The 19,966-nt window shown below is 37.0% G+C and overlaps 1 protein-coding gene across 1 annotated transcript in view; it reads right to left on the reverse strand.

Moving 5' to 3' along the window:
• The window catches only part of EYS (eyes shut homolog), a 1,714,887-nt gene that overhangs the window by 464,099 nt on the left and 1,230,822 nt on the right, over positions 1-19,966 (reverse strand). Inside the window, 1 exon segment of the mRNA XM_046006082.1 lies at positions 17,895-18,124. Within this exon segment, the coding sequence (XP_045862038.1) occupies positions 17,895-18,124 (230 nt within the window).

Raw genomic sequence — 19,966 nt, forward strand, 5'->3', positions numbered from 1 at the left:
GACGCAAAATCATTATGTGAAAACAGGCAACAAGGTTTAGCTAAGATGAATTTAGATAGCATGCATTGAGAAAAAACACATTAAATCAAACTGATTCTATAAAAGTCAATGTTTTCAGGTGATTGGATAGGGATGATTTGATAAAATAGAGCACATTATGTAATGCCAAGTAGAAAGGAAATATGTGTTTGGGTGACCCAATACTAAGTTGCATAGCCCTAAAAACCTCTCCTCTGTGTAACTAAATCTAGTAAGGTCCAGATTCAGTAAGGTCTCAATTTTAATTAAGTTCTATACTTAATTTACACCTCCATTTTGCTGTGGAAATTCAAAGCTGTTATGATAAAATACTTTAGTATTCTCACATGTTAAGAATATTAACTAGAAGTAAAAAAGGAAGGTTGTGAAAATCAACCTTCCAATTTATCTTTATATTCAGATGCCTGTGCAATTATATAGTTTTTTTTCCCCAGAGAATTGTGTTCTTTCATCATTGATATCTAGATTTTTCTGAAACTCAAAATCTGTTTGCCTACTTTCTATTTTTCAGTTACATTCAAATCATTATGGAAATAGACATGATTCTTTTAAGGTCACCTATTGTACTTTTAAGTTTAATTTCAGGGTTGATCATAATAATAATACTCTCCAGTAAAAACTTAGATCAACACTAATGTCTTGGTTTCCTGATTTTCAAAATTTCATTTTTTAAAGAAAATTCTCTTTTTTCCCTGAAATAAAGATACTTCTTATATACAGATTAAAGAGAAAATTCAGAAATTCCATGTCATGCCATCATGTTAAATATGATATTCTAACTAATGTAGCAAGAGAGCATGGTGGTTAAATGTGAAGTCTGGAGTCAGCCAAGAAGATTGCTTCTAATCCTACCTCTACCATATACAAGCTGTGTGACCTTCAGCAAGTAATTTAATAGAGTCTAGGCATTAGATTTCTCATTTGTAAATGGGGGTAATTTACAGTGCCCACTTCAGCTGGGTTATTCTGAGGGTTAAGTGAAATAAGATGCATGAAGCACTCAGTGCAGTGTCTGGTAAATAAGAACCCTTCACAGTGATATTATGAAATTTCATTCCTGAAGCTGAATTTCATGTATTTTAGATGTTGAATGTACTCAGTAAAGGATGCATGAAGAAATTATTTTTATTTTCATAGCAATTATCTTTAAATTCTAGGCATTTTAATAAAGAGAATATATATATGTGTGTGCATGTATATATGTATGCATATATGTTTGTACGTATGTGTATGTGTGTGTGTGTGTGTGTGTGTATGCCAGCTGACCTGTTATGTCTGTATTCCTTTCCTTTTATCCCTCCCTCCTCCATACCTCATGAGAACAACTACCTGAAAACTATATATATATATATATATTTATTTATATTTATATTTATATATATATTTACACACACATACATATATGGCACGGGACAGAGAGGAGAGAGATGAATTGATTGATTGATTTGGAGACTGTTTATCCAAATAAAGATTTTTACCAGAAAAGTGAAACAATGAAACTGGCATATGATACTGTTTATTGAAATCTACACTTAGAAATTGTGGCATCTGGAGGGAGAGGCACTATGGTGGAGAAGTAGCAGACTGAAATTACATCAGATTCCAGGAGTTCAGCTAGATAGCTATCAAACCATTCTGAACACCTACAAACTTAACAGAAGAGAGAAGAGAAGAAGAACAGGAATTCCAGGAACAGAAAATTGACCACTTTCTGAAAGGTAGGACATGTGGAGAAGTGAATCTGAAGCGATGGAAAGATAGACTGCGGGGGGGAGGCGCCTGCTCCCAGCAAGCAGCTGAGTAGCGGAGCACAAAATCAAAACTCTTAGAAGTCTTCTCCACTGAGGGACATCACTTCAGAGGTTAAGCAGATGTGGAGCCCTCCTAGGAACAGTGTGGTCTCAGGACCCATGGGGTCGCAGAAAGATCGGAGGTGTCTGAGTGTGGCCAAACTGCCAGGTATTGGAGTGGGGAAGCCGATTACAGAGACAGAGCTGAAGAGTGACTTTTCAGCTCGGGGTTACCTTAAACTGTGATCCAAGGCAGAGTTGGGCCACTGCTCTTTGGGCAAGGACCCCACAAGTGGCAGATCCAGGGAGATTCACCTTCCTTCCCTGGGGGAGTGCCACAGGAATGTCCTGCAGGATTCTACCAGGTTTGGAGACTCCAAAAGGGGCCGTGCCCCAGAGACAGAAACATTCGGTCACAGGCCGTGTGAGCTCAGAGTGCGGCTCGAGACTAGGGAGATGGGAGTGATTGACTGCTTTTCTCTGAGGGCGCAGTATGGAGCGGGCCCCCAAGCTCTCAGCTCCTCTGGGCCGGAGACTGGGAGGCCACCATTTTCAGTCCCATTCTCCAAAGCAGTATGGAAAGTGTTCAAGGGAACAAAAGCTCCAAGGGCGAATCGAAGCATAATACTTAGCCCAGTCCCTGGTAAGGGTGGTGCCATTCTGCCTTGGGCAAAGACATCTGAGAATCACTGCAACAGAACCATTCCAAAGAGTTCAGCAAAAACATCCAGCCAAGACCAAGCTCACCCATCAAAGAGAACACTGGAAGTCCAGAGCTAGGGGAAAGCAACACATACAATTCATGGCTTTTCTTCATGATTCTTTAGTCTTGCAAAGTTAAATTTTTTAAAATTTTATAATTTTTTTCTTATTCCATTTTTTAACTCTTCCTCTATCCTCTTTTAACTATTTTTAACTCACTTATCTTAAAAACACTTTTATTAAAAAAATTCTTTTTAAACCTTCATTGTTATAGTCATATTTTATCCCTTCATTGTATTTAACTTTATTTTATGCATACATATATATATTTCTTTCCAAAAAATTTTGGGATACAATTTCTTCTAATAGATCAAAATAGACCCTAATCTAGTACATGGCTTTGTTCTAGTCTCCAGCCAGTGCATGTCCACTCTTTTTTTTTTTTTTCTTTTGCCAACCAACTTATCTTGTCGGTTCCTTTTTTAGAATTTTTAAAAAAATTTTCACACACACACACACACACACACACACACACGTTTTTCTTTCTTTAAAATTTGGGAGGTAGTTTCTTCTAAGAGACAAAAATGCACCCAAAATCAAGTGGGTGGCTCTGTTCTATTCATCAGTTTAATATATATATATTATATTTTTTCTTTTCCTTTTTTATTTTTATTTCCTTCCCCCTTTCTTTGTCCCCCAGTTTTGGATCTCTTCTGATTTGATTAGCATACATTTTTCTGAGGTCGTTGCCACTATTTTACTATTTTATTCTCTTGTTTATATATTCTTATCTGGATAAAATGACAAGTAGGAAAAACCACAAATAAAAGAACAAGAGGCAGTACTGACAGCTAGGAAGCTAATCAGTATGGTCGTTGGAAATATGTCAGAGCTAGACTTCAGAATTATGATTCTCAAGGTGCTAGCTAGGCTCGAAAAATGCATGGAAGATATCAGAGAAACCCTTTCTGGAGAAATAAAATTCCTTTCTGGAGAAATAAAGGACGTAAAATCTAACAAAGCTGAAATTAAAAAAGGTATTAATGAGGTGAAATAAAAAATGGAGGCTCTTACTGCTAGGATAAATGAGGCAGAAGAGAGAATTAGTGATATAGAAGACCAAATAATGGAGAATGAAGAAGCTGAGCAAACGAGAGACAAATAACTACTGGACCACGTGGGAGAATTTGAGAGATAAGTGATACATAAGATGAAACATATTAGAATAATTGGGATTCCAGAAGAAGAAAGAAAGAAAGAGGGGGCCAGAAGGTATACTGGAGCATATTATAGCAAAGAATTTCCCTGTTATGGCAAAGGAACAAGCATCAAAACCCAGGAGGCACAGAGAACCCCCCTCAGCATCAATAAAAATAGGTCCAGAGCCCATCATCTAATAGTAAAACTTACAAGTCTTAGTGACAAAGAGAAAATCCTGAAAGCAGCTTGGGACAAGAGTCTGTAACATACAATAGTAGATACATTAGATTGGCAGCAGACTTATCCACAGAGACCTGGCAGGCCAGAAAACTGGCATGATATATTCAGAGTTCTAAATAAGAAAAACATGCAGCCAAGAATACTATACCCAGCTAGGTTACCATTGAAAATAGAAGGAGAGATTAAAAGCTTCCAGGACAAATAAAAACTAAAAGAATTTGTATACACCAAACCAGCCCTACAGGAAATATTGAAAGGGATCCTCCAAGCAAAGAGATAGCCTAAAAGTAGTAGACCAGAAAGGAACAGAGACAATATACAGTAACAGTCATCTTACAGGCAATACAATGGCACTAAATTCATATTTCTCAATAGTTACCCTGAATGAAAATGGGGTAAATGCCCCCCAAAAAGACACAGGGTATCAGAATGGATTAAAAAGAAAAAGACAAAACCCATCACTATGCTATCTACAAGAAACTCATTTTAGACCCAAAGACACTACCAGATTTAAAATGAGATGGTGGACAACAATTTACTGTGCTAATGGACATCAAAAGAAAGCTGGGGTGGCAATCCTTATAACAGATGAATTAGATTTTAAGCCAATGTATAATAAGAGATGAAGAAGGACACTATATCATACTCAAAGGGTCTGTCCAACAAGAAGATCAAACAATTTTAAATATCTATGCCTCTAACATGGGAGCAGCCAAATATATAAACCAATTAATAACAAAATTCAAGACACACATCAATAATAATACAATAATAGTACGGGACTTTAATACCCCCCTCACTGAAACAGACAGATCATCCAAGCAAAAGATCAACAAGAAAATAAAGGCCTTAAATGACACACTGGACCAGATGGACATCACAGATATATTCAGAACATTCTATCCCAAAACAACAGAATACACATTCTTCTTTAGTGCACATGGAATATTCTCCAGAATAGATCACATCCTGGGGCACAAATCAGATTTCAACTGGTACCAAAATATTGAGATCATTTCCTGCATATTTTCAGGCCACAAAACTCTGAAGCTGGAACTCAATCACAAGAGGAAAGTTAGAGATAACACAAATGCATGGAGGCTAAAAAGCACCCTTCTAAAGAATGAATGGGTTAAGCAGGAAAGTAAAGAAAAACTGAAAACAATTCATGGAAACAAATGATAATGAAAACACAATGGTTCAAATCTGTGGGATACAGCAAAGGGGTCCTGAGAGAGAAATACATAGTGACAGAAGCCTTTCACCAGAAAAAAGAAAGGTCCCAAGTATACTACCTAACCCTACACCATAAAGGATCTGGAGAAAGAACAGCAAAGAAAGCCTAAACCCAGCAGGAGAAGAGAAATAATAAAGATCAGAGCAGCAATCAATGAACTAGCAATCAAAAGAATAGCAGAACAGATCAACGAAACTAGGAGCTGGTTCTTTGAAAGAATTAATAAGATTGATAACCCCTTGGCCAGAATTATCAAAAAGAAAAGAGAAAGGACCGAAATTTTAAAAAAAAAATCATGAATGAAAGAGGAGAGAGCATAACCAACACCAAAGAAAAACAAGCAATTATAAGAACATATTATGAGTAACTATACGCCAGCAAATTTGACCATCTGGAAGAAATGAATGTATTCCTAGACACACATAAACTACCAAAACTGAACCAGGAAGAAACAGAAAACCTGAACAGACCCATAACCAGTAAGGATAGCGAAGCAGCCATTAAAAATCTCCCAACAAACAAGAGCCCCAGGGCATACGGCTTCCCAGGGGAATTCTACCAAATATTTAAAGAAGAATTAATTCCTATTCTCCTGAAACTCTTCCAAGAAATAGAAATGGAAGGAAAACTTCCAAACTCATTTTATGAGGCCAGCATTACCTTGATCCCAAAACAAGACACTGATCCCATTAAAAAGATTTACAGAACAATATCCCTGATGAACACAGATGCAAAAATTCTCAACAACATACTAGCCAATAGGATCCAACAGTGCATTAAAAGGATTATTTGGAGGGAGAGGAGTCAATATGGCGGAGAAGTAGCAGGCTGAGACTACATCAGGTAGCAGGAGATCAGCTAGATAGCTTATCTAAACATTGCAAACACCTACAAATCCAATGGGAGATTGAAGAGAAGAACAGAAATTCTAGAAAAAGAAAATCAACCACTTTCTAAAAGGTAGGACTGGTGGAGAAGTGAATCCAAGACAATGGGAAGATAGACTGCGGGAGGAGGGGCTGGCTCCTGGCAAGTGGTGGAGCAACGGAGCACAAAATCAGGACTTTTAAAAGTCTGTTCCACTGAGGGACATTGCTCCAGAGGCTAAACCGGGGTGAAGCCCATGCAGGGTCAGCGTGGCCCCAGGTCCCGCAGGGTCACAGAAGGATCGGGGATGTCTGAGTGTCACAGAGCTCACAGGTATTAGAATGGGGAAGCCAGCTACAGAGACAGAGCCAAGGAGTGAGCTCTCAGCTCAGGGTTACCTTGAACTGGTTGCTAGTTCTGGTTGAACCAGGCTAGTGAGCTTGGACCGTGGCTGGAGGCCGGGGAGATGGGAGTGATTGGGCACTGTTCTCTGGGGGTACACTGAAGAGTGGGACCCGGGCTCTCGGCTCCTCCGGGCCAGAGACTGGGAGGCTGCCATTTTCATTCTCATCCTCCAGAATTCTACAGAAAGCGTTCAGGGAACAAAAGCTACCGAAAGCGAACCCGAGTGTATTACTTAGCCCAGTCCCTGGTAAGGGCAGTGCAATTCCGCCTCGGGAAAAGACACTTGAGAGTCACTACAACAGGCCCCTCCCCATAAGATCAACAAAAAGTCCAGCCAGGACCAAGTTCACCTACCAAGGAGAGCAGGTTCAATACCAAGGACAGCAGCGGAATTCCAGAGGAGGAGAAAGCAAAGCATGGAACTCATGGCTTTCTCCCATGATTCTTTAGTCTTGCAGTTAATTTAATTTTTTTTTCAATTTTTTTTCTTCTGCTAAACTTTATTAACTTTTACCCTTTTCTTTTTTAACGTTTTTTAACTAGTTTATCTAATATAGATATATTTTCTTTCTTTTTTATATTTTTTCTTTTCTGTTTTCTTTTTTTTTCTGAACCTCTTTTTATCCCCTTTCTCCCCTCCACAATTTGGGGTCTCTTCTGATTTGGTTAAAGCCCATTTTTCTGGGGTCTTTACCACCCTTTTACTTGCTCCTTCATATACTCTTATCTGGACAAAATGACAAGGCAGAAAAATTCACCACAAAAAAAAAAAAGAACAAGAGGCAGTACCGAAGGCTAGGGACCTAATCAATACAGATATTGGTAATATGTCATATCTAGAGTTCATAATGAAGGTTTTCAAGGTTCTAGCTGGGCTTGAAAAAAGCATGGAAGATATTAGAGAAGATATCATATCTCTGGAGATATAAAACCCTTTCTGGAGAAATAAAAGAACTAAATAAAATAAAAGTAAATAAAATAAACTAAATAAAATAAAAGAACTAAAATCTAACCAAGTTGAAATAAAAAAAGCTATTAATGAGGTGCAATAAAAAATGGAGGCTCTCACTGCTAGGATAAAAAAGGCAGAAGAAATAATTAGTGATATAGAAGACTAAATGACAGAGAATAAAGAAGCTGAGCAAAAGAGGGACAAACAAAGGGGAGACAAACGAAGGGAAAAATGAGGGGAGAATTCGAGAGATAAGTGACACCATAATACAAAACAACATTAGAATAATTGGGATTCCAGAAGAAGAAGAAAGAGAGGGGGAGCAGAAGGTATATTGGAGAGAATTATTGGAGAGAATTTCCCTAATATGGCAAAGGGAACAAGCATCAAAATCCAGGAGGCGCAGAGAACCCCCCTCAAAATCAACAAGAATAGGTCCACACCCTGTCACCTTATAGTAAAATTTACAAGTCTTAGTGACAAAGAGAAAATCCTGAAAGCAGCCAGGGAAAAGAAGTCTGTAACATACAATGGTAAAAATATTAGATTGGCAGCAGACTTACCCACAGAGACCTGGCAGGCCAGAAGGAGCTGGCATGATATATTCAGAGCACTAAATGAGAAAAACATGCAGCCAAGAATACTCTATCCAGCTAGGCTATCATTGAAAATAGAAGGAGAGATCAAAAGCTTCCAGGACAAACAAAAACGGAAAAAATTTGCAAACACCAAACCAGCTCTACAGGAAATATTGAAAGGGGTCCTCTAAGCAGAGAGAGAGCCTAAAAGTAGTAGATCAGAAAGGAACAGTGACAATATACAGTAACAGTCACCTTACAGGCAATACAATGGCACTAAATTAATATCTCTCAATAGTTACCCTGAATGTTAATGGGCTAAATGCCCCAATCAAAAGGCACAGGGTATCAGAATGGATAAAAAAACAAAACCCATCTATATGTTGCCTACAAGAAACTCATTTGAAACGTGAAGACACCTCCGGATTTAAAGTGAGGGGGTGGAAAACAATTTACCATGCTAATGAGCATCAGAAGAAAGCTGGGGTGGCAATCCTTATATCAGATCAATTAGATTTTAAGCCAAAGACTATAATAAGAGATGAGGAAGGACACTATAGCATACTCAAAGTGTCTGTCCAACAAGAAGACCTCACAATTTTAAATATCTATGCCCATAACATGGGAGCAGCCAACTATATAAACTAATAAATAACAAAATCAAAGAAACAAGTTGACAATAATAAAATAATAGTAGGAATTTAACACTCCCCTCACTGAAATGGACAGGTCATCCAAGCAAAGTATCAACAAGGAAATAAAGGTCTTAAATGCCACACTGGACCAGATGGACATCACAGGTATATTCAGAACATTTCATCCCAAAGCAGCAGAATACACATTCTTCTCTAGTGCACATGGAACCTTCTCCAGAATAGATCACATCCTGGGCCACAAATCAGGTCTCAACTGGTATCAAAAGATTGGGATCATTCCCTGCATATTTTCAGACCACAATGCTCTGAAGCTAGAACTCAATCACAAAAGGAAATTTGGAAATAACCCAAATACATGGAGACTAAACAGCATCCTTCTAAAGAATGAATGGGTCAACCAGGAAATTAAAGAAGAATTGAAAAAATTCATGGAAACAAATCATAATGAAAATACAATGGTTCAAAATCTGTGGGACACAGCAAAGGCAGTCGTGAGAGGAAAATACATAGCGGTACAAGCCTTTCTCAAGAAACAAGAAAGGTCTCAAGTACACAACCTAAGCCTACATCTTAGGAAGCTGGAGAAAGAGCAACAAAGAAACCCTAAACCCAGCAGGAGAAGAGAAATCATAAAGATCAGAGCAGAAATCAATGAAAGAGAAACAAACAAACAAAAAACCAATAGAACAAATCAACGAAACTAGGAGCTGGTTCTTTGAAAGAATTAATAAGATTGATAACCCCCTGGCCAGACTTATCAAATAGAAAAGAGAAAGGACCCTAATAAATAAAATCATGAATGAAAGAGGAGAGATCACAACTAACACCAAAGAAATACAGATAATTATAAGCACATGAGCAACTCTATGCCAACAAATTTGACAATCTGGAAGAAATGGGTGCATTCCTAGAGACATAAAAACTACCACAACTGAACCAGGAAGAAATAGAAAACGTGAACAGATGCATAACCAGTAAGGAGATTGAAAGAGTCATCAAAAATCTCCAATCAAACAAAAGCCCAGGGCAGGACGGCTTCCCAGGGGAATTCTACCAAACATTTAAAGAAGAACTAATTCCTATTCTCCTGAACTGCTCCAAAAAATAGAAATGGAAGGAAAACTTCCAAGCTCATTTTATTTGGCCAGCATCACCAGACAAGTACCCCTTCAAAAAAGAGAATTACAGACCAATATCCTTGATGAACACAGCTTCAAAAATTCTCACCAAAGTACTAGCCAATAGGATTCAACAGTACATTAAAATGAGTTTTCACCATGACAAAGTGGGATTTATTCCAGGGCTGCAAGGTTGGTTCAACATCCGCAAATCAATCAACGTGATACAACACATTAATAAAAGAAAAAACAAGAACCATATGATACTCTCAATAGATGCTGAAAAATCATTTGACAAAGTAAATCCCTTCCTGATCAAAACTCTTCAAAGGGTAGGGATAGAGGGCCCATACCTCAATATTATCAAAGCCGTCTATGAAAAACCCACCGCAAATATCATTCTCAATGGAGAAAAACTGAAAGCTTTTCCGCTAAGGTCAGGAACATGGCAGGGATGTCCATTATCCCCACTGCTATTCAACATAGTACTAGAAGCCCTAGCCTCAGCACTCAGACAACAAAAGGAAATTAAAGGCATCCAAATTGGTAAAGAAGAAGTCAAACTATCACTCTTCGCAGATGATATGATACTATATGTGGAAAACCCAAAAGGCTCCACTCCAAAACTGCTAGAACTTGTACAGGAATTAAGTAAAGTGTCAGGATATAAAATCAATGCACAGAAATCAGTTGCATTTCTGTACACCAACAACAAGACAGAAGAAAGAGAAATTAAGGAGTCAGTCCCATTTACAATTGCACCCAAAACTATAAGATACCTAGGAATAAACCTAACCAAAGAGGCTAAGAATCTATATGCAGAAAAAATATAAAATACTCATGAAAGAAATTGAAGAAGACACAAAGAAATGGAAAAATGTTCCATGTTCCTGGATTGGAAGAATAAATATTGTGAAAATGTCTATGCTACCTAAAGCAATCTACACATTTAATGCAATCCCTATCAAAATACCGTCCATTTTTTTTTCAAAGAAATGGAACAAATAATCCTAAAATTTATTTGGAACCAGAAAAGACCTTGAATAGCCAAAGGAATATTGGAAAAGAAAGCCAAAGTTGGTGGCATCACAATTCTGGACTTCAAGCTCTATTACAAAGCTGTCATCATCAAGACAGCATGGTACTGGCACAAAAACAGACACATAAATCAATGGAACAGAATAGAGAGCCCAGAAATAGACCCTCAACTCTATGGTCAACTAATCTTCAACAAAGCAGGAAAGAATGTCCAATTGAAAAATGACAGACTCTTCAATAAATGGTGCTGGGAAAATTGGACAGCCACATGCAGAAAAATGAAATTGGACCACTTCCTTACACCACACACGAAAATAGACTCCAAATGGATGAAGGACCTCAATGTGAGAAAGGAATCCATCAAAATCCTTGAGGAGAACAGAGGCAGCAACCTGTTCAACCTCAGCCGCAGCAACATCTTCCTACGAACATTGCCAAAGTCAAGGGAAGCAATGGCAAAAATGAACTATTGGGATTTCATCAAGATCAAAAGCTTTTGTATAGCAAAGAAACAGTTAACAAAACTAAAAGACAACTGACAGAATGGGAGAAGATATTTGCAAACGACACATCAGATAAAGGGCTAGTGTCCAAAATCTATAAGGAACTTAGCAAACTCAACACCCAAAGAACAAATAGTCCAATCAAGAAATGGGCAGAAGACATGAACAGACATTTCTGCAAAGAAGACATCCAGATGGCCAACAGACACGTGAAAAAATGCTCCACATCATTCGGCATCAGAGAAATACAAATCAAAACCACAATGAAATATCACCTCACACCAGTCAGAATGGCTCAAATTAACAAGTCAGGAAATGACAGATGCTGGCGAGGATGCGCACAAAGGGGAACCCTCCTACACTGTTGGTGGGAATGCAAGCCGGTGCAACCACTCTGGAAAACAGCATGGAGGTTCCTCAAAATGTTGAAAATAGAACTACCCTATGACCCAGCAATTGCACTACTGGATATTTACCCTAGAGATACAAACGTAGTGATCCGAAGGGGCACGTGCACCCGAATGTTTATAGTAGCAATGTCTACAATAGCCAAACTATGGAAAGAACCATCAACAGATGAATGGATAAAGAAGAAGTGGTATATATACACAATGGAATATATGCAGCCATCAAAAGATATGAAAGCTTGCCATTTGTGACAATGTGGATGGAACTAGAGGGTATCATGCTTAGTGAAATAAGTCAATCAGAGAAAGACAACTATCATATGATCTCCCTGATAGGAGGACATGGAGATGCAACATGGGGGGTTAAGGGGATAGGAGAAGAATAAAGGAAACAATATGGGATTGGGAGGGAGACAAACCATAAGTGACTCTTAATCTCACAAAACAAGCTGAGGGTTGCTGGAGGAGGTGGGGTTGGGAGAGGGGTAGTGGGGTTATGGACATTGGGGAGGGTATGTGCTATGGTGAGTGCTGTGAAGTGTGTAAACCTGGCGATTCACAGACCTGTACCCCTGGGGATAAAAATACATTATGGTTTATAAAAAAATAAAAAGTAAATAAAGAAAATTATAACTACTAAAAAAAAATAAAAAGATTATTTGCCAAGACCAAGTGGGATTTATTCCTGGGCTGCAAGCAGCCCTTGGTTTAACATCTGCAAATCAATCAATGTGATGCAATACATTAATAAAAGAAAGAACAAGAACCATATGATATTCTCAATAGATGTTGAAAAGGCATTTGACAAAGTACAGCATCCTTACTTGATCATAACTCTTCAAAGTGTAGTAATAGAGGCCACATACCTCAATATCATCAAAGCCATCTATGAACCACCCACAGTGAATATCATTCTCAATGGGGAAAAATTGAGAGCTTTTCCTCAAAGGTCAGAACACAGCAGGGATATCCACTATCACCACTGCTATTCAGCGTAGTACTAGGAGTCCTAGTCTCAGCAATCAGCCAACAAAAAGAAATTAAAGGCATCCGAATCAGCAAAGAAGAAGTCAAACTATCTCTCTCTGCTGATGATATGAAACTATATGTGGAAAACCCAAAAGACTCCATTCCAAATCTGCTAGATCTTGTACAGGAATTCAGTAAAGTGTCAGGATATAAAATCAATGCACAGAAATCAGCTGCATTTCTTTACACCAACAGCAACAGAGAAGAGGGAGAAAGTAAGGAGTCGATCCCATTTACAATTGCACCCAGAGCCATAAGATATGTAGGAATGAACCTAACCAAAGAGGCAAAGAATCTATACTCAGAAACTATAAAGTACTCATGAAAGAAACTGAGGAAGACACAAAGAAATGGAAAAATGTTCCATGCTCATGAATTGGAAGAAGAAATACTGTGAAAATGTCTATGCTACCTAAAGCAATCTACACATTAATGCAATCCCTATCAAAATCCCATTTATTTTTCTCAAAGAAATGAAACAAATAATCCTAAAATTTATATGGAACCAGAAAAGACCTCAAATAGCCAGAGGAATCTTGAAAAAGAAAGCGAAAGTTGGCGCAATCACAATTCCAGACTTCAGGCTCTATTACAAAGCTGTCATTATCAAGACAGTTATGGTACTGGCACAAAAACAGACACATAGATCAATGGAACAGAATAGAGAGCCCAGAAGTAGATCCTCAACTCTGTGGTCAACTAATCTTCGACAAAGCAGGAAAGAATGTCCAATGGAAAAAAGACAGTCTCTTCAACAAATGGTATTGGTAAAATTGCACAGCCATATGCGGAAGAATGAAAGTGGACCATTTCCTCACACCACACACAAAAACAGACCCCAAATGGATGAAGGACCTCAATGTGAGACAGGAATCCATCAAAATCCTTGAGGAGAACACAGGCAGCAACCTCTTCAACCTTAGCTGCAGCAACTTCTTCCTAGAAACATCACCAAAGGCAAGGGAAGCAAGGGCAAAAATGAACTATTGGGACATCATCAAGATCAAAAGCTTTTGCACACAACGGAAACAGTCAACAAAACCAAAAGACAACTGACAGATGGGAGAAGATATTCAGAAATGACAAATCAGATAAAGGGCTAGTATCCAAAAAACCCTGAATAGCCAGAGAATGGTGAAAAAGAAAAAGCTGGTGGCATCACAATTCTGGACTTCAAGGTCTATTACAAATCTGTAATCATCAAGACAGTACGGTACTGGCACAAAAGTAGACAGAAGATCAAATGAACAGAACAGAGAACCCAGAAATGGACCCTCAACTCTATGGTTAACTAATCTTTGACAAAGCAGAAAAGAATGTCCAATGGAAAAAAAAAGACCGTCTCTTCAACAAATGGTTTTGGGAAAGTTGGACAGCCACATGCAGATGAATGAAAGTGAACCATTTCCTTACACCACACACACACAAAAAGAGTCAAAATGTATTAAAGACCTCAATATGAGACAGGAATCCATCAAAATTCTTGAGGATAACACAGGTAGCAACTTCTTTGACCTCAGCCTCAGCAATTTCTTTCTAGACACATCGCCAAAGGCAGGGAAGTAAGGGCAAAAATGAACTATTGGGACTTCATCAAAATAAAAAGCTTTTGCACAGCAAAGGAAACAGTCAACGAAACCAAAAGACAACTGACAGAATGGGAGAAGATATTTGCAAACGACATATCAGATAAAGGGCTAGTATCCAAAATATATGAAGAACTTAGCAAACTCAACACCCAAAGAACAACTAATCCAATCGAGAAATGGGCAGAGGACATGAACAGACACTTCTGCAAAGAAGACATCCAGATGGCCAACAGACACATAAAAAAGTGCTCCACATCACTCGGCATCAGGGAAATACAAATCAAAACCACAATGAAATATCACCTCACACCAGTCAGAATGGCTAAAATGAACAAGTCAGGAAATAACAGATGCTGGCGAGGATGCGCAGAAAGGGGAACCCTCCTACACTGTTGGTGGGAATGCAAGCTGGTGCGACCACCCTGGAAAACAGCATGGAGGTTCCTCAAAATGTTGAAAATAGAACTACCCTATGACCCAGCAATCGCACTACTGGGTATTTACCCTAAAGATACAAATGTAGTGATCCGAAGGTGCATGTCCACCCAAATGTTTATAGCAGCTATATCCACAATAGCCAAACTATGGAGAGAACTTGGATGTCCGTCAACAGATGAATGGATAAAGAAGATGTAATGTGTATATATACATATATGTATATATATACACACACACAATGGAATACTATGCAGCCATCAAAAGAAATGAAATCTTGCGATTTGTGACGATGTGGATGTAACTAGAGGGTATTATGCTGAAAGAAATAAGTCAACCAGAGAAAGACAATTATCATATGATCTCCCTGATATGAGAGTTTGGGGGGTAGGGAAGGAAAAAAATGAAACGAGATGGGATGGAGAGGGAGACAAACCATAAGAGACTCTTAATCTCACAAAACAAACTGAGGGTTGCTGGCGGAGGGGTGTGTGGAGGGGGTGGTTGGGTTATGGACATTGGGGAGCGTATGAGCTATGGTGTGTGCTGTGAAGTGTTTAAGCTGACGATTCACAAACCTGTACCCCTGTGGCAAATGATACATTTTATGTTACTTAAAATAATTAATTAAAAAAATAAATTGAGGAATCTGGCCAATTTAGATAATGCTATAAAAAGTCATCATGGCACCAAATTCTTGAATCATGGGCCTTAGGCACCAGTCATCATCTGTTAATCTGGATTATAAAATGCATACCAGTAAGAATTATATTTAGAGCATTAGATTAAAAATACAAACCTGCTCTTGGCTTTCTTTATGATGGAAAGAAAAAAGGTACTTAATTAAAAGGGATAAATGATTAAAAATAAATATAATTTTTACAGTTAGAGATATTATAACATATGCTAAAAATTATACTAAAATATTTCCCCCAAACGGAGGTTAGAACAACAAAATCACAGATAGTATTATAATAACTGATAATCTAAAAACAGTTCTATTGACTGAATTTTGTTTAGAGTATCACACAACCTCAGGTATTTCTGACTTATAGTTTCTTAAAAAAAACAAACCCAATTGGTAATAATTAGTCACAGCTTCTGATTATTTTACACTTAGAAATAAGTACTACATAGTGGTTTACCTAATTTTTGTATTACATGTCATCCTATTATTAGTTTTTAAAATATTATAAATTCAACAGGAAAAACATTAACATGTAGAAGGTAAGGGCACTTGGGTGGCTCAGTGGGTTAAAGCCTCTGCTTTTCGTTCAGGTCATGATTCCAGGGTCCTGGGATCAAGCCCCGCATTGGGCTCTCTGCTCAGCAGGGAGCCTCCTTCCCTTGCTCTCTCTCTGCCTGCCTCTCTGCCTACTTGTGATCTCTGCCAAATAAATAAATAAAATCTTTGAAAAAAAATGTAGAAGGTAGAAAGTGATTGTTAATAATGCTGGAAAAAATAATATATTCTCAATAACAAATATAGAATAGAGATTCCCAATTCTTTTCCTGAGGTCAGTTTCCTGTATTCTGCCATCCAAAACACCAAATACAATTAACCTCAGTCAAGCCTTGGGTTTAACTCCAAATAAACCTGGATTTCTCTCTTTCTGGAGTAAAGTATAGGTCTGTGCAGCCGTGTTAAAGCTACTCAGTAAGGAGTTAAAGGGTTGAGAACTGAGGATGCAGTAGGAGAGAAAAGGATTATGGCTGGAGGGTCATTTATAGTCCAACATTTGTTACTGACCAGAGACATAGCCAATAACTAAGGACTCCACATTCTGTAACATCAATTTCACTATCATTAGTAAATTAGGATTAAAAAAAAAATTAAAAATTGAAGTGTAATTCAAGAAAGGTAAGAAGGGTATTTTTCTAAAACTCTACCTAGCATGAAATTAAGAAAAGAAAAAGCCCTCTCAGAGTTTTAAATGGCTAAGTATGGATCTAGAAGAGCTTTACAATTCAAATTATGTCCCTAGAACTCTACTTACAGAAGGTAATATAAATGATCTCATACCGTAGCAGAAGACAACTCTCATATTTTGCAGACATATGAAATATTCAATAAAAAAATCAAGCAACAGTGATGTGTCTTCAAAAGCATTTTACGATTAAAAAATAGATTTTAAGGGCACATAATAATTATATAATGAGCACGAAAACAGACCATATTTACATTTCCATGCCTTTAATTATATTTACTTGCTTACTTGACTGAATATTAACACATACACTCATACAACGTCATTTGACAAGAAGAGCTGAATAATGAAATATGTGTACCTATGAGTTTGCTTCCAGAGGTCCTACAGTTTTGTATTAAAAAAAGGGAATACTTAACACAATCATGGATAAATAATGAAATTCTCTGCCATCTAAATCAGTATCCAATGACAATACACAACCTCACCTACCCAATTTAGAACAAGTGATTAATTTTACTTAGAAAACAATGTCACTTTTCAACTCTTAGTGTAGGGACATACAATCATGACCTAATGCCTTTGTAATCTGCCCAGGGCGTTTTTGGCTCTAATTGTCCAACACTGCGTAATTAACTAACTTAATTAACATAGAGACTCTTAGGAGGCCATTAGGTGTTGACAATAGGGAAGTTTTCTTTTGATTCATAAACAGCCCCATTAATACTAAAACCATATTCTTAAACATCAAAAAATAATGTACTCTTCTTACCAAAATAATTTAAATATGAGGATTTTCTTATGAAATGTAAAAAATAATGATCTGATTAACAATTAAGCAATAAAAATTGTATAAAGGAGAACTTAATTGTTTTTATGGTGACAAAGGATGGACTACACCATAATTTCAGAAGAAATATATAAGTAACACTACATTCAACTTAAACTCTTGTTTTGTGCGACAATTGAAAATATATTTTGAATAACAACCCTAATGGAGAAAAATAAACCTGGGTTTGTTTCTGTAATACTTAATTAAAAGTGTTCTATCAGAATTCATTTTTAAATAAAATTATGCAGATGCCTCTTGTTTGTGCTAGTATCTGTCAATGTGTACAATAAGGTTGCAATTCTCTTATACCCTCTGTATAAGTTTTTAAAAATAAATGAAGATTGATTACCTTGTTCACAGAAACAGCCAGTAAAATGCAGTGGACAGTCACAGTGGAATGAGAACATACCACTGGAGAGGAAGACAGGATGGCAAGTGCCTCCACTGTGACACACATCCTCCTGGCACATGGATGGCACTACAAGAGGGGAGCGGAGGAAAGTCCATAGGGAGCCAACCCCTTCTGTTATACCAGAAGGAGCAACAGAGGACACTGTAGACAGAGTAGAATCCTGGGGTCTAGGTTTATAAAAAGATCAGAAAACATAATGTAAGTAAAAGTACATGAATTTAAACAGAAATAACAGAAACTTTGATTTAAAATAGGACAAAATAAAAATAATAGGCATGCACAGTTTAACTGAGAGCAAACAGAATAATCATGTTTGTTTTTCAGTTGACAGGTTTATAAATACTGAAAATGCCTAAACTACAGAATGTGACTCTAGATGGATCACAGGGCTGTAGTCAATCTATGTAGTTCTGAGAAGCTAAGTTAATTTCTTCTAAGTAATAAAAAACCTGGATGAATCAAACCCCAAAGCCTAAGAGTCATTTCTCTGATGTAAAATAATTAGAATTTGGCTAAACATAGCTCTATTTGGCTAATTTAACCCTCATGAACCGAAGATCAAGAAATTAGGGCACGTTACATTTTAGTGGTAAAACTGCTTGAACTTGATTTCATTTCTAGATTTATTATTAGAAATATGTGTTCTTCAAAGTGACTTGTATTCATTTCTAAAAGTGACTAAGAGGTACCTGACGGATGCCTGTAAGTAATTCCCTAATTTTTTTTCCACAAATTTTACTACCAGCTTAATTTTTTTTCTTCCCAAATAATGCTGCAACAACAAAATCCCTTGGAATTAAGATGACGTTCCTTACTTTTACATTCAAAGCCTCTTGATAATGAATTTCTTCTTTGTTCCCAGTCTATTTTACTGTGATCCCTAATAAGTACCTTAACTTCTCTCATACCCAATGAGATTACTATTCCTTAAAAACTCCAAACTTTCTGAGTTTTGGTAGTTTGCTTGAAATACTTTCTCTGCACTGTTGCTCCTCTCTTTTCTAAATTTCACCTAACGTGCCAAGTCAAGATCTGTATTATTTCCTCCACATAGCCTTCTTCATTGCTCCTAGTTCACTGAGATGAAACTGGTATTTCCTTCATCTCTAAAATTCCATATGTTGTTGTACCACTCCTAGAATAATTTCCACTGGCTTGGAGTATATTTTTTATTTTATGGAGAGCCTCTTCAGCCAGGATGAACACTGGTCACTGTTTTTCAATCTTTCCTCCACACAAAACTTTCTCATTTTGGCAGAATTCCTTCTTCATAGTAAAAATTTTATAAATATTTGTTGAATTAATGTCTTCAGAGTACCCCTGAGTATTATACACTGTTTGGAAGCACTGCTTTTGGAATTTTCATTTAATATAATCATTAAGAGAATTATCCTTTTAATGTAAAAAATCTTGCTGTCATACAAATAACTACTTAACTAAGTAAATTTTTACTTTGTACATTGTCATAAAGATAAAACCTTCGCAAAAGAATTCAGTTTGAAGATATCCTCCGACTGATATTTAAAGACAAGTCATTTTTGCCATCTCCTGTATATACCCATATCAACTTATTAGAATAAAAAAAAGCTGAAGAAAGATAATTTATGAAAACATTTTACCAAAATTATATTAATGTGGTCAGTTCTTTTGTTTTACAATCCTTATGCAGTCTGAAATTCTTATTTATGCTATTTATCACAAGTTATTGCCATATATTTATGTTTATGATTAAGGTCAACTGTCTTCTCTCTCCTTGAATGCAATTTCCACAAAGAATGGAAGGATCATCTCTGCTCTTTTCTTCATTTTATCCCAGACAAAAATGCTTATCCTTAAGTATGCTCTCCAAAAAGTATTTTATAAATTTGGATAACTTTTGTACATATGCAATGTACTATAGTAATAACAAGAATAATAGCAAGTGAAAATAATTTTATTTTGGGAATCAATTTCAAACTCCACTACACACAGCTCTTTAGTTTTATAAATAATATAATTTCTAACACTTT

Source organism: Meles meles, chromosome 5 (assembly GCF_922984935.1).
Source record: "Meles meles chromosome 5, mMelMel3.1 paternal haplotype, whole genome shotgun sequence".
Lineage (NCBI taxonomy): Eukaryota > Metazoa > Chordata > Mammalia > Carnivora > Mustelidae > Meles > Meles meles.